This window comes from Corythoichthys intestinalis, chromosome 6 (assembly GCF_030265065.1).
Source record: "Corythoichthys intestinalis isolate RoL2023-P3 chromosome 6, ASM3026506v1, whole genome shotgun sequence".
NCBI classification, from domain to species: Eukaryota; Metazoa; Chordata; class Actinopteri; order Syngnathiformes; family Syngnathidae; genus Corythoichthys; species Corythoichthys intestinalis.
The window spans coordinates 47995782-48009508 of NC_080400.1; the positions used below are offsets into that span (position 1 = coordinate 47995782).

The 13727-nt window shown below is 37.3% G+C and overlaps 1 protein-coding gene across 1 annotated transcript in view; it reads right to left on the reverse strand.

The window, feature by feature from the left end:
* The window catches only part of igsf11 (immunoglobulin superfamily member 11), a 194016-nt gene that overhangs the window by 12194 nt on the left and 168095 nt on the right, over positions 1 to 13727 (reverse strand). The window contains exon 4 of the mRNA XM_057839955.1: positions 1291 to 1498. Coding sequence (XP_057695938.1) covers positions 1291 to 1498 — 208 coding nt within the window. The remainder of the gene's footprint in view (positions 1 to 1290; positions 1499 to 13727) is intronic.

Consider the following 13727-nt stretch of genomic DNA (forward strand, 5'->3'; position numbering starts at 1 on the left):
TTCGCGCTTGTCTGACACCAAAACATTCCCTTCACTTACTTTACTTACTTCACATTGATTTGGTAAGTAAACATTTTGCACTTTTATAAACTGCCACATTGCCTTGTTGTATATGGCAACGTGACAGTTTATAAAAGTGAAAAATATTGTAGCAACTTATCTGTTTCAGCGCAAAGGATGGTGGATAGGTGTGGCAACCACGACTGAGAGGGGTTGCTGTTGTTATGTAATGCATGTTCTGTTCAAAAATGGGTGGTGTTTCTTAGGGCCATGCGGTGTATGAGCTCAAGAACAGCAAGTGTTACTGTGGTTCCAAAAGTCAGTCTCTGCCATTATTCTCCACATCACCCGACACAATATTTACTTAGCAAATCGATTTTATGTAGGTATAGGTGTTGAAGAGAGCTCTGGTTATACTACTATGTGTTCATTTCAACAAAAAAATTAAGCAATGTGTCAAGAGCCAATGTCTCTTGTGTCTTAAATGCATTGTTGAGCATTTTAGAATACATTCCAGAGTTTTTCCATTCAGTGTTCTCCCTTCATTTATTTGGGGGTAGGATGATTACTGTTTGAAAATGTGTTAATAATTAAATTAGCATGTTCTGTTTATATTGCAGAATTACTTTAGATAAAATAAAATGAAGTTCACTTGCATATGATGAAGTATTAGAGCTAACTAAGGTATCACTTCAGTACTGAAATCTAAATAAATAATTCAAGTTAATATGTGTACTCCAAACTCAAAATAAACATGCATTCATTCATTCATTTCCCGAGCCGCTTATCCTCACTAGGGTCATGGGGTAAAATAATCAATTTACTATAATCCAATTATTAAGGTTAATTTGACTTCTTAAAATGTAAAATAAGTAAACTGCATCTAATTAATGTAAGTAACATAAATTACATTCTCTAAGGCAGAAAGTTTGTAAATTTTTTAGTAAAGTAAAGTAGCAAAGTAAAGTGAACTTCTCATATTTTACAGTGTAGGACGTAGAACATCTCAATGGTCACCTAACAGTCTTGGTTCCTGTTCATGAAACTATTGCGAAATTGTGATTTTAGTGACGCACAAGACTACACACTACACTAGTAGTGTAGTCAAGTACCTTGTGCCATAAAATAAGTACTGTATATTTCACCTAGCTTTGAAAATTTAGGTATGACCATATGAAATTGAATTGCATTTTACTGACTAAAAAGGCACATGACAGACCTGTTTTTCGAATGAGTAATTCAAACAATGATCATTATGTCAACTACATATGATAATATTAGAATAACTACCTAGCACAGTGAGTCCAATGACACCAATATTGCGCCCCCCTCTGTCGGGGAGGTTGTTCACCAGACACTGGTAGGTCCCTGTGTCAGACAGCTGGGTGTTGTTAATGAAGATGGAGGCACTTGTACTTGGCATGGTGGACACAAACCCCACACGGCCATTGAGGTGGTTAGCGAGGCTGAACACCTGGCCGCCTTGGTAGATTATCACCTGCATTGGCACATCAGAAAAGGGAGAAGGGAGGTGGCACCAACAAGGTGAGGGGCATGGGGAAGCAATAAAAATCAAGTTAAAGACTCATCGTATAGCACTTTATCCAAATTATCAAATGAAGACAAAAGAATAATAAAAATCCTATTTCTTAATCTCTTTTCTGATGTCGCATTTGAGTGGGTGGGTGGATGCTTACGGGGTGGTGGCTTACGTTACATTTGAGTGAATTAAAAAAAAAACAACTCAAATCTCTTTTGAAAAAAAACAAACAAACAGACAAACGTATGTGAATTGCTTCTGGTTCAGTGGATAAAGAGAACTTAGTAAAAGTATACTTTCTTGAAACTATATGCCTCTTAAGATAAAAGCATTCACTTAATGGTATGTTTAATTTAAAACATTTTATTTCAAACCGCAAACGTAATCTGTCGCATGCGGACCGATGATAGCGGTTGTCCTGGTAAAGCTTGAAATAACATTCTCACAATCCCACAGCTCCAAATTTAAGGATGTCAATAAAAATAAAGGACACCTTGCTATGATTTGAATCTAGCATTGAACAGCTTTTTTGTGCGGCTGAGTCCGATGCAAAACAGCTCTCACGCCTCAGCTGGGCCTTCACAAAAGATGAAGAGGACACACACAAACACATGGTTTGTGCACAAGCGCACACCAACTCACACACAGAGGGAAATCAGAGGGGCCATTCACTTGACTGAAAAGAGTCCTCATTGAACAGTTCAAAGACCCAACCAGGGAAACAACCAGCTTCAGTGTGTGTGTATATGTCCGTGAGCGTGACAGGGATAGTTTTGACGAAAATTACGTGTGTGTGTGTCTCTCTCTCTCTACTGTCCTCCGCTACTGCTCAACGGTTGTAAATTGCACGGCTGCAATTTCCTGAGTGCAGCGCACTCGCTTTGTCCTCTTACGTGCAGATGAATAGGCAGCTCCTCAGCTGTGACGAGCCTGAAACTTCATCTCCATGTCTGTGTGGTTCGGTATGTCAGTGTGCATTCATTTCCTCGTGGGAATGGTATATCAATGTATCTCGAGTTGAAAGTGTGTGTGATTGCTCTGGCGAAATAACTGTCCCTGGTTTTTCCCCACGTGCTATGGCGGCATGCATTTACAGGCATCACAAGTTTTTTTCTGTTTTCACATCTATGGAAATCTGTTTCATACTTTGTTGACCTCACATTATAATCTAGATGCTCACTGAAAATGATTAAATCGATTGACTTCACAATTCAGTGTGGGTGCACATGAATAAGCAGAGAATGAATTGATTTTTAATCATTATTGTGCAACTACACAATTTGTATTAATCAATAAGCATATGGCTCATTGTGGATACTGACAATAGGCATGAGCCTGTTTGTTACACTACCCTATAGTCAGTCTCTTGATCCAGTGTACAGTATGTGTCTAAATCACCTCATCCTCCTGCGTGACCTGCTTGGCTTGGCCACTGTGCAGATAGAAAAGAGGTCAGCACAGGCATTCAGATAACAGACTGAGCAAAGAATCTGCTGGCCCAAGTCAGGACATGCCGCTGGCTGCCTATCATTAAATCTCAGGTTGATCCTTTCCCGCAAAAAGAGTTGGACTGCACATATTGTATGTGCACTGTTACTTTAAGTGGTTATTTTCTGATGACCATAGCCTACTTCTGAGAAACCCAGAGGACCTTTTGGCTGTGGACACGAGGGATACAGCTACCGCCTAAATAAAGCCTGAATAAACCACTAAACCCCCACATCCTCCCTTCAATTTTCTAACCATAAGCCGTCACTGTTATCTCTTTCTATCCTCTGAGACATGACATCAACAATATGGGCTCTCACTCACTTTAAACTGCAGGTTTGCCTTACCTTCCACTCTTTTTTTCTTTGTCAACCATTTTTCACAGCTGTTTGCATTTGAAACGTCGGTCAAATTTATTAAACCTTCATCATCAGCAGCATTTTGGCTAACATTTTTACAACACAGAATTTGAAATTTAATTGCATAAAAAGGTATGCGAACCCTTTGGAATTACCTGGATTTCTTATTTAATTTGTCATCAAATGGAATTTGATCTTCATTTTAAGTTCTAAACAGGAGACAAATAATCTGCTTAAACTGAAACCACACATATTTTTATGGTTTTACACCATATAAACATTCAGAGTGCAGGGTGGAAAAAGAATACGCAGCCCTAGGGTAAGGACTTCTCCAAGAGCTAATCAGAGTCAGGAGTAAGCCAACCTTGAGTCCAATTAATGTGGCAAGATGAAAGGTGTTGGTTCAAGCTGCCCTGCATTATAAAATTCTTAAGGCGTGTATCTTTTCTTACACAAAAGCTACAACTTCTCTACATTTACACTATGTTCCTGGATCCACAGTACACCTATTTGCCTAAAATGTGGTGCAACTTGATAATAGAGCCCCCCCATGTAGAGAAATGACTGGGATGGAAAACAGTCTTCAAGTGTCCACTTCACAGAGTAGATCTGCAATCTGTCATTATGTACCCATAGAGGTCTGCTTACAGTTCACTTTACTTTGCATGCTACAACATCATAGATTGGAGCACATCACTTATTTATTTATGTATGCCATTCTTATGCCAGGACTAGCAGTTTAATCACAGCCGAAACAGTCCAAAGCATCCTCTTTTGAATGTATAAGAGGGGACCTTACAGCAAAACCAACGGACGGACGGATAGATTGATGGATTGATAAATAATACAGTGGTACCACATACGCAGTTAATTCATTCCAGGACCTTGTTTGTTAGTCGAAATGGTCATATGTCGAGCAGGATTTTCCCATAAGAATACATTACATTTCCATTAATTCGTTCCACAGCCCAAAAACCTACACTAAATCCTTAATAAATACTGCTGATACTATTAGAAATGGCAGTTACACATAGTAAAACAAATAAATTATTCATAAAAACAGGAATATTAAAATATTACTTATAAAAGTTCCTGTAATTATGTAACGAATCTAGTTCTAATGTGGCGGATGTGTTTTGCTTACTGTACCTGAACGCACCGCCTTGCAGTTTAGAATTTACTTTCACTTTTAATGTTTTGTTGAGAAGGCAAGCTGGCGAATTATTTGGCAATGTTACCACAATAATAATTGTCACCTTAACTTAAAAAGACTGGCGAACAGAGGTCAGAGGAGGACTGTGGCGATCGTAGACTTTCTACAGCTATATTGTCGAGTCCGTTAATGGATGCGCACCCCACGCTCATATTTTTCTATCATCTGTATCTTCATTCTAATGGTAAGCGTCACCTTTTTCCTTGTTTCACCACATGTACCAACCTTTTTGAGACCTGTGATGATTCCTCTCAAAAGAAAATCCGGTATGTGTATGTCTGCGGCGCTGTCATGCCGTTGTATTTCGAGCATGTTGTCAGATTTAGAAACAATTGACAAGTCAAATTTTACGTCGGATGTCGGAGATCTTATATATATATTTTTTTTATTTAAAATTATACAATGTGATTTTCTGGATTTTTGTATTAGATTCCATCCCTCACAGTTGAAGAGAACCTATGATACAAATTACAGACCTCTACATGGCTTGCAAGTGGGAAAACCAGCAAAATTGGCAGCGTATCAAATACTTGTTCTCCCCACTGTATACATATATATATATATATATATATATATATATATATATATATATATATATATATATATATATATATATATATATATATATATATATATATATATACACACACATACTGTATATATATATATATATACACACATACAGTATATATATATATATATATATATATATATATATATATATATATATATATATATATATATATATATATATATATATATATATATATATATATATATATATATACATACTGTATATATTGGACTGTCTCAGAAAATTAGAATACACAATATTCTAATTTTTTGAGACAGTCCTGTGTATATATACAGGACTGTCTCAGGAAATTAGAATACACAATATTCTAATTTCCTGTCTCAGGAAACCTGTATAGCGTGCTAAGCTAACGTTGTTGCTAATGCAATACTTGTGTATTTTTTTTGTAGTTTCACTACAGTCTAAAGAGGACAGTGGTTTGAGGCCATTTTATTAATAAATCAGATGAAAAGGGAAGAAGTCTGATTATTAAGGCGTCGTTCACTAGCTGTCTAGCTTTGGAAAAAGTAGACGCTTCGGAGTGAGGACAGCATAGACAGATTTAAATGACAGTAGAGTGAAATGCCCACTACAGTCCTTACCGTATGTTGAATGTATAGATCCATCTTGTGTCTTATCTTTCCATTCCAACAAATTATTTTACAGAATATATATATAATTTACAGAAAAATATGGCATATTTTATAGATGGTTTGAATTGCGATTAATTGCGATTAATTACGATTAATCAATTTTTAAGCTGTAATTAACTCGATTAAAAATTTTAATCGTTTGACAGCCCTAATATGTGCCTATATGTATATATAGGCTGTATATGTGTATATATGGCAGAAAACACTCAGGTGACTTGAAGTTCCGCTATGAGACCCCCAATTTGGCCAACTTTCAAAATTGTCTGATATGCATGTGTGATAAATAATTGGAAAGCTTAAAGTCTATATTTTCTGGGCGAAGAAAAAATTTGAACAGGGGGGCATTTTTAAAAAAAAAAAAAAAGTTTTTTAAACAGCAAAACCCTATCTGGAGGTGAGAGCACACGAGAGCAGAATTACAGATGCCATGACTTTAACGAGATATTATCGCGTACTTACCTTGTTTCGATCCAAAAACTCCATGTTGCATGCATTTCTGAGTGTCAAGACACAGCTGTGAATGGCCACAACTGGATTTTTGGGGGATTTTATTGGTGAAACATGGTAATATATTAAGTGATGTGATGCAGAAATCGTAGATATCAAGGTGTAGTCGAGATTTTGTTTTTCATATACTGTACAGCATTTACCATTTATTTTATTTATTTTTTTAAATTTTCTTTGTTTGGAACAATTATTTATCATCTAACATATCGGAGAAAAGGAGACAGTAACAATTAAGCGATAGTTATGAGGTAGATCTCCTTGACTTTTTTACAGACACCTTACAATTACAATTACAACCTACAATAACTTTTTTATACTGTTTTTTTTTTTTTTTTTTTTTTTTTTTAAACGAAACATTAGACATCAATTAATGTTTCTAAGCTAAAAATGACAGACATTTTGAATAATAAATACAATTAATTTCCTTCGTTTTATGACTGGGTTGAAACAAAAGCGGTTGCGCGATGTCTGTAAACGGGGGTTTCCAGGGTAAAACAGACACATTAAAAATAGTTTGGGGGCTTAATGCGCCATGAATCTGCTATGGCAGCATATAGAGATATTGTTCTATCAAACACAACGGTTCTTTTGGCTTAAAATACAGCAGTTTATTTTAAAGAGGAGTGCAAGAGCAGAAACTGCTTTTTCAGTCTTGTCTGTGTTTTCCGCCATACTGCCATATATATATATATATATATATATATATATATATATATATATATATATATATATATATATATATATATATATATATATATATATCGGGATTTTAATCAATTTGTGCAACACAACATGCCTATTGTCTGCCATAGCCGACGCCAACAACAACATTGAAAAATAAAATAAAAAGTAAAAACCCTCTCAACAGTCACACAGTGCATTCAGGGACAGCATGCAAAACACAACGTCCACAGTAGAACCCGATTCATTACATTATTATTATTATTATAATTTGTATTTATAATTTATTTGTTTTGCTATGTGTAATTGCTATTTGTAACTGTACCAACAGTTTTTATCAACCCTTGTCTTGTGTTGGAAATCAGCCCATACTTTTGCTAGTGATTTAAATTTGGTCTGTAAATCAACTTCGCCTACTAAACGTTGCAGTAAATTGTTTTCAGGTCAAGAGTGACCCGTTTTCAAGTTTGGGTACGTCAAAAGAAGCATTGATTTTTGCATACAAAAATTTGAAAACATGTCAATTCTGAACCCAACGCAATACAAAAGTTAAGGATTTAGCATAGGTTTTTGGGCTAAGAAATGAATTAATCTAATTATAATGTATTCTTAAGGAAAAAGGCAGCTTGCCATATGACCATTTTAACTTACAAACCAGGTCCTAGAATGAATTAAATTCCTATGCAGAAGTAGCACAGGGGATGATGTCCCAATCACATATTTTTGAGGCTGAGTCCAAGTCACCGATTTTGAGAATCTGCCGATACACAGTCCCGATGCGATTCTAAAAAAAAAAAATCTTCCATCAGCTGATAAAGACGCATCACACCATGACCAGTGACCCTCTGACGAAGCTGAAAGTGTTCGCCGAAACATGTCAGGTAATTAAATCGCCTACTATTGTATGGGATAAAAGAAAAATTCGACTTATCTATAAGTGTAGGCAAAATGAACTCAATACAAAAAAAAAAAAAAAAAAATTAAATATATATATATTTTTTTTAACAAAAGTTCCAAACATGTTATGGCATTGTACTGTTTACAGTACGTCCTTTTCTGTTTTTTTGCGGGAGTTTTACAGGATATACAATGCCCTCCATAATTAGTGGCACTCATTTCATCACTCACACGGTCCCAGTTGAAGCCTGGGACCGTGTGTATTTTTGTGTGAGACCAAGATTGAGCTTTTTGGCAACAAACACTCTAAGTGGGTCTGGCGTGCCACGAGAAAGAAAAGCACCTCATACCCACTGTGAAGTATGGGGGTGGGTCAGTGATGCTGTGGGGCTGTTTCACTTCCAAAGGCCCTGGGAATCTTGTTAGGGTGCATGGCATCATGAATGCTTTGAAATACCAGGACATTTTAAATCAAAATCTGTTGCCCTCTGCCCGAAAGCTGAAGATGGGTCGTCACTGGGTCTTTCAGCAAGACAATGACCCTAAACATGTGGCCAAATCTACACAGAAATGGTTCACCAGACACAAAATCAAGCTCCTCCCATGGCCATCTCAGTCCCCAGACCTTGTTTTGTTGGCAAAAGGGGTTTGTACAAAGTATTAACACCAGGGGTGCTAATAATTGTGACACACATTATTTGATGTCAAATTTTTGTTTCTTTATGTGGGATTTTTTCCCCACTGAATGAATGCGCTTGTATTGAAGGTTGGATTTTTCTCTTTTTTTCCATTAAGGTCCCATATTATTTGAATTAAAAAATATATATTAGAAGCTAAAAAACACATCTTTTTCAGGGGTGCCAATAATTATGGAGGGCACTGTAAAGCATATATTTTTTTGCTTCATTTGGCAATGCCATTGTATTTCTGGATCATTTTGTTACTTATTAGCCTTTTTTTTTTTTTTTAATTAAAACCCTGTCTTTTTCACCCAATTCCAATGATCTGGAATGTGGCCCGATCTGCCCGATTTCTGATCACATGATCGGATCGGGGACATCCCTGATATAGACCCTACTCACGTGACCTGACAGCCACGCCCCCGCGCCATGTTGTCCGTATACTCGTCATGTTAATGCATTAGCGCTTCGTAAATTCCTCCTATTATGGCGTGTTTTTCTGCTCGTTAACATTAATAATCAAAATGGTGAAGTCGTGTGTGGCGGTCGGTTGCAAAAACAGAGAAGATAGACGGAGAGACTTAAAGTTTTACCGTATTCCGAGAGACCCGGAGAGGAGACTGAGATTGACTGCTGCAATTCGACGAGAAAACTGGGCTCCAAACGACTACCACAGATTATGTAGTAGTCATTTTATATCTGGTAAGATGCATTTAATATATATTTAGAGGGTTTTGGGCTGACAACCACAGTTAAGATCATTGCTAGGCTAATCGCCGACAACATACACTCAGACGTTGTGAATGAGCTACCTGAAAATATATAATTATAAGGGGATAATCAGACAGTTGTCATACAATTAATTTACAATTTCACTATTGAGGTCAAAAGCCAAAAAATAAATTCAACTAGGGACAATCTGGAGTAGTGCTATCGCACTTCGTATTTATTACGTATTATATATGTATGTAGTGAGAGTCCTATCGCTAAACCATATAAACATTAAAAGCCCTAGCTCCATTGACAAATGACATGAAATACATTAGACTTGACAGTGGATGTTAGCAAGAACAAAAGATTTTGAAGTGAAAATTTCGTAACTCACCTTCCCGAGCACACGATAGATTCCTGCCGAATTTTCGTGGACAAGGACCTGTTTCACCCAACCAGCAACAAAGTATTTATAAGCCTCCAAGCTCTTAAAGTTTTTCAAACTTTCGTGAGAATAGGCTGATTTTGTGTGGACAAGATAGTTGTAAATATCAGGGTAGCTAGCAGATGTCAGGCAAAGACGGCGAAGACAGCGGGTCGAAAAACATCGATTTAGGCATCAAATATGGATCTGGCGAATGGATAAACTGAAGCTTTTCCACATACCGCCTTTTATGCAACGCATCCAATGAGTTTACAGCGTCAGATAACACCGGGGCTTCCATGAATTGCCCTATAACTTGCACGGCTAATTGAAAACAATGACAATAAGTCTAAAAAATACGGACAATATGGCGGCCGGATACAGCGACACGTCATTTTGTGAAGTAGGTGAGTAGGGTCTATACTGTATGTACTGTATATATATTTTAACATGCATTAATTGCTTGGTTGCGCAGGTAGAAAAAGGGTCAACGAAATTGAGTGAACAATTAATTCTCTATCATGTTGATTTAGATGAAATCCAGATCACATATGACTAATTTGTGCAAAAATCCAAGTGATTCCAAATGTTCATAGCTTTCACTGCAAGGTGTACAGTATTTGTGAGCCTATGATCACCTAAACTTGCTAAATTTAGTGTGGTATAAATATTCTAAGAGAAGTAAATATGGTTACAAATCAAAATGTGATTTATCAAAAATAGACCATTTAAATAGTGATATAAGTAGGAATCAATCATTAATTAGAAAAAAATATTATAATAATCATGCTGTTAATATCATTCATGGGATATTCTAAAAAATGGCATAAAATATCTCATTTGCAAGTACGAGAGAGGTATAATGACCTCTGCATAGCTACAACAATTACTGTGATGGAGCCAAGTGAAGTGCTTTGCTACCTGTCAAACAAACCAGTCTTACAATTTTTTGTTTGTTTGTTTGTGCTGGTCTCTTTTTATTGTGGTTTGTTGAAGCACTATATAGCCCCGGTCCAGAGGGGACAGCAATTAAAATAATCATCTATTGATCCCCAGATAGGCCTTTTAATTGTCAAATTTTTACTATACATATGCCTTAAATTCATCCAGATTTGAATGTTCGGATGAGGATCAGTATTTGATCATCTGAAATACGTTGACAGATGTTATCTATTACAGATTAACATCATTTTTGCCTCATAGATTATCACTGACCTCAATATAAAAAGAGCAGTGGTTCACTTCAAATTACACAGTTTTACTTTTCTGGGCATGATAATATATTCAGCTGCTAAAAATAAGCATTAACACTTAAATACAATGGTAAATGATAAGAAAGACACAAGAGATGATTATTGATTAAGACTGATATTATTGTGAGGACAAGGAGCATTATCTTTGCAACCTTTCTGATTTGGATGACTTCTCAACAAATTGTTTCAATTGGTGGGTCATCATTTTATGATTTCAGCTTTCATTCTTTATTTTTTGTGTCATTCCAAAAAAACCCAACATTTTTTCATGTGTATAAAAAATTATCATTCTCAGATCAATTACTGAATAAAACGCACATTGTTATGTCCTGATTTGGAATTTCTCACATTTCTGCATAAAAATCACCATCAAATGTTATCTGATCTTTGTCAGAATCAGAAAGATGAAAATACAGTGTCTGCTTTAACTAAAACCACCTAAACATTTGTAGGTTTTCATATTTTAATGAGGATATAATGCAAACAATGACAGAAGGGGCAAAAATAAGTAAGTGAACCCTCTGCTCAAGGAGACTTAAAGAGCAATTGAAACCAATTTTTACCAAACATTTTAAGTCAGGTGTGTGCCCAATCACTGATGAGTGGTTAAAAGTGCGTATGACACCAAAAAGCATGTTCATTCCATATTCCGTGGCGTTTTATGCTCCTTAAAGGGGATGTTTCGGCAAAGGGGGTGTGAGACATCAATAGAACCGTTATGCGCCAAGATAACAAATATTGATAAAGTTAACAAAAAAATCAATCACATTAATGAGCAATTATCGAAAATAGATCGAAAATGACGAACACTACCGAAAGTGTTCCGGAAACAGCCGAATGGGGCGGCGACGTCACGACAAGTGATTGAAAGTCGAGGCGGAGCTAGGTGGCATTGTTTTTTAACGACGAGAGAGTAGCGTTGGGGTTTGTTTGACCAAAACATCACAACAATGGTTCAAAACTGCTGTGCTATGTGGTGTACAAATAGTTGTTTATCGGAATATAGTATCCATGAGTTCCTGAACGCGAAAAAAAAAGCTGGACTACACAGAAAATGGGTAAAGTTCGTCCGTGCAAAGAGGGCTAATTTTCTAGACACAGCCTCCGGCACGCTTTTCTGTGGTGCGCATTTTCCAACTGAAAGCTTCTCGAACTATGGACAAGAGAAATCGGGTTTTGCTAAAAGATTGCTGCTCAAAGGAGATGCGGTGCCGACCATAGATGCACAGCCACCTAAATGTCCCGAGATATCAAGAGAGAGACGATGACTGCTAAAGGAGGCTAAAGCTACGCAAAGAAGGGAGCAGCCAAGCTTGAAATGGCCAGAGTGAGTACTCTTTTATAATTAATAAAAAAAAATGTCACGCCTTTGGATACAGGACTCGACACATGTATAAATGATCGTTCGTAAAATATATAGAACAAATCCTCTGATCCCGTTCATATTTGTGTCTGTTGGCAGAGCGAAAAGCTATGATAGCGCAATAAATTATAATTATTCTATGCATTCCTTTATTTTGCAGTCACGGTGTATCAGCTTCACAAAAAGAAATGCTAAACAAATCATTGGTGTTTCCCACACGATCTGCTGCCGATGTTTCATCAGTGTCATTGCTCCCCTCAATGACCGTTTCATTACGCTGCATTGGCGTTCGTTTGGGCTCAAATTGGTCACCTATAACACCGATTAAAGCTTTGCAACTCTCCTCGTCACCATTAGATGAACATTCGTTACGTCCTTCTACGTCGGATTCGTCGCTGAAACTAGAAACGAAATTGACTGCCATCATCGCCGCCATTCAGTATTAAAGCACTGAGCCTTTTTCTTGTTGAAGAAACAGCCCTCACTGCCAACTCTGAATTCTCTTTTATTGACAACGAGCGGTGTTTCTTCATGAGGGAACCTGGAATATGTGCAGGACGAACACAATGCATCAGCATAAACAGCTCAAAACACCCCTAATTCTCCCCACACTAGAAGGAATTATATTGATGCAGACAGGCGCTGCCCCCCTAGTGGCCGGTGGCACTCTCTTCACTTGACGTGACGTCACGCACACAATCTGCCAGATCTCGGGCGCCGGTCGTTTTAGCTTGACAATCGAGCCAAATTTCTCTCATTTTCTTGTGTGTAATTACACGAAGTGGCATGATATGAATACAAAAGGCATGCGTTTATGGATAAATGATGGAATATCAAAATTTTCCCAGGGCGCTACATCCCCTTTAATGAAATGGACCACTTGGATGTGTGTGGAAGCGTTAATTTTATATATTCAATTTTTGAATCCTGCGCCATGAAAATGAGTGACCTCCGGCTTCAGTCTCGGGTTTAGGACAAATGTGAATGTGACGTCACCCGGGTCAGCATCTCACAATACAGCAATGCTTTATAGCGTGTAGATGGACTGCGGATTCAGCTGAGTTTGCGGATTAATTCGTTCATTTTTCGCATCATGCCAGCCAAACAGCTGCAGAAAATTGTTGCTGCACCAGGGAGAGGCTTGTGAGCCTTTTTGGTTTTCAAAAGGTTCCCGTTCACGGCGGATACTGGTCAAAACAAGCCCTACTACTGAGGGACCATTGGACTTACGAGGAAGTGACTAAACATCGTATTTTGTATTATATCAAGTACTGGCATCATGGCGCACGTTCAAATGCGGAGGTGGCTTTTGTGGCTGATTGTCCAGCGAAAATGCCACTCGGCCGACGACCGGCGGATTGTCGCACCCTCTCACCGGAAGAGG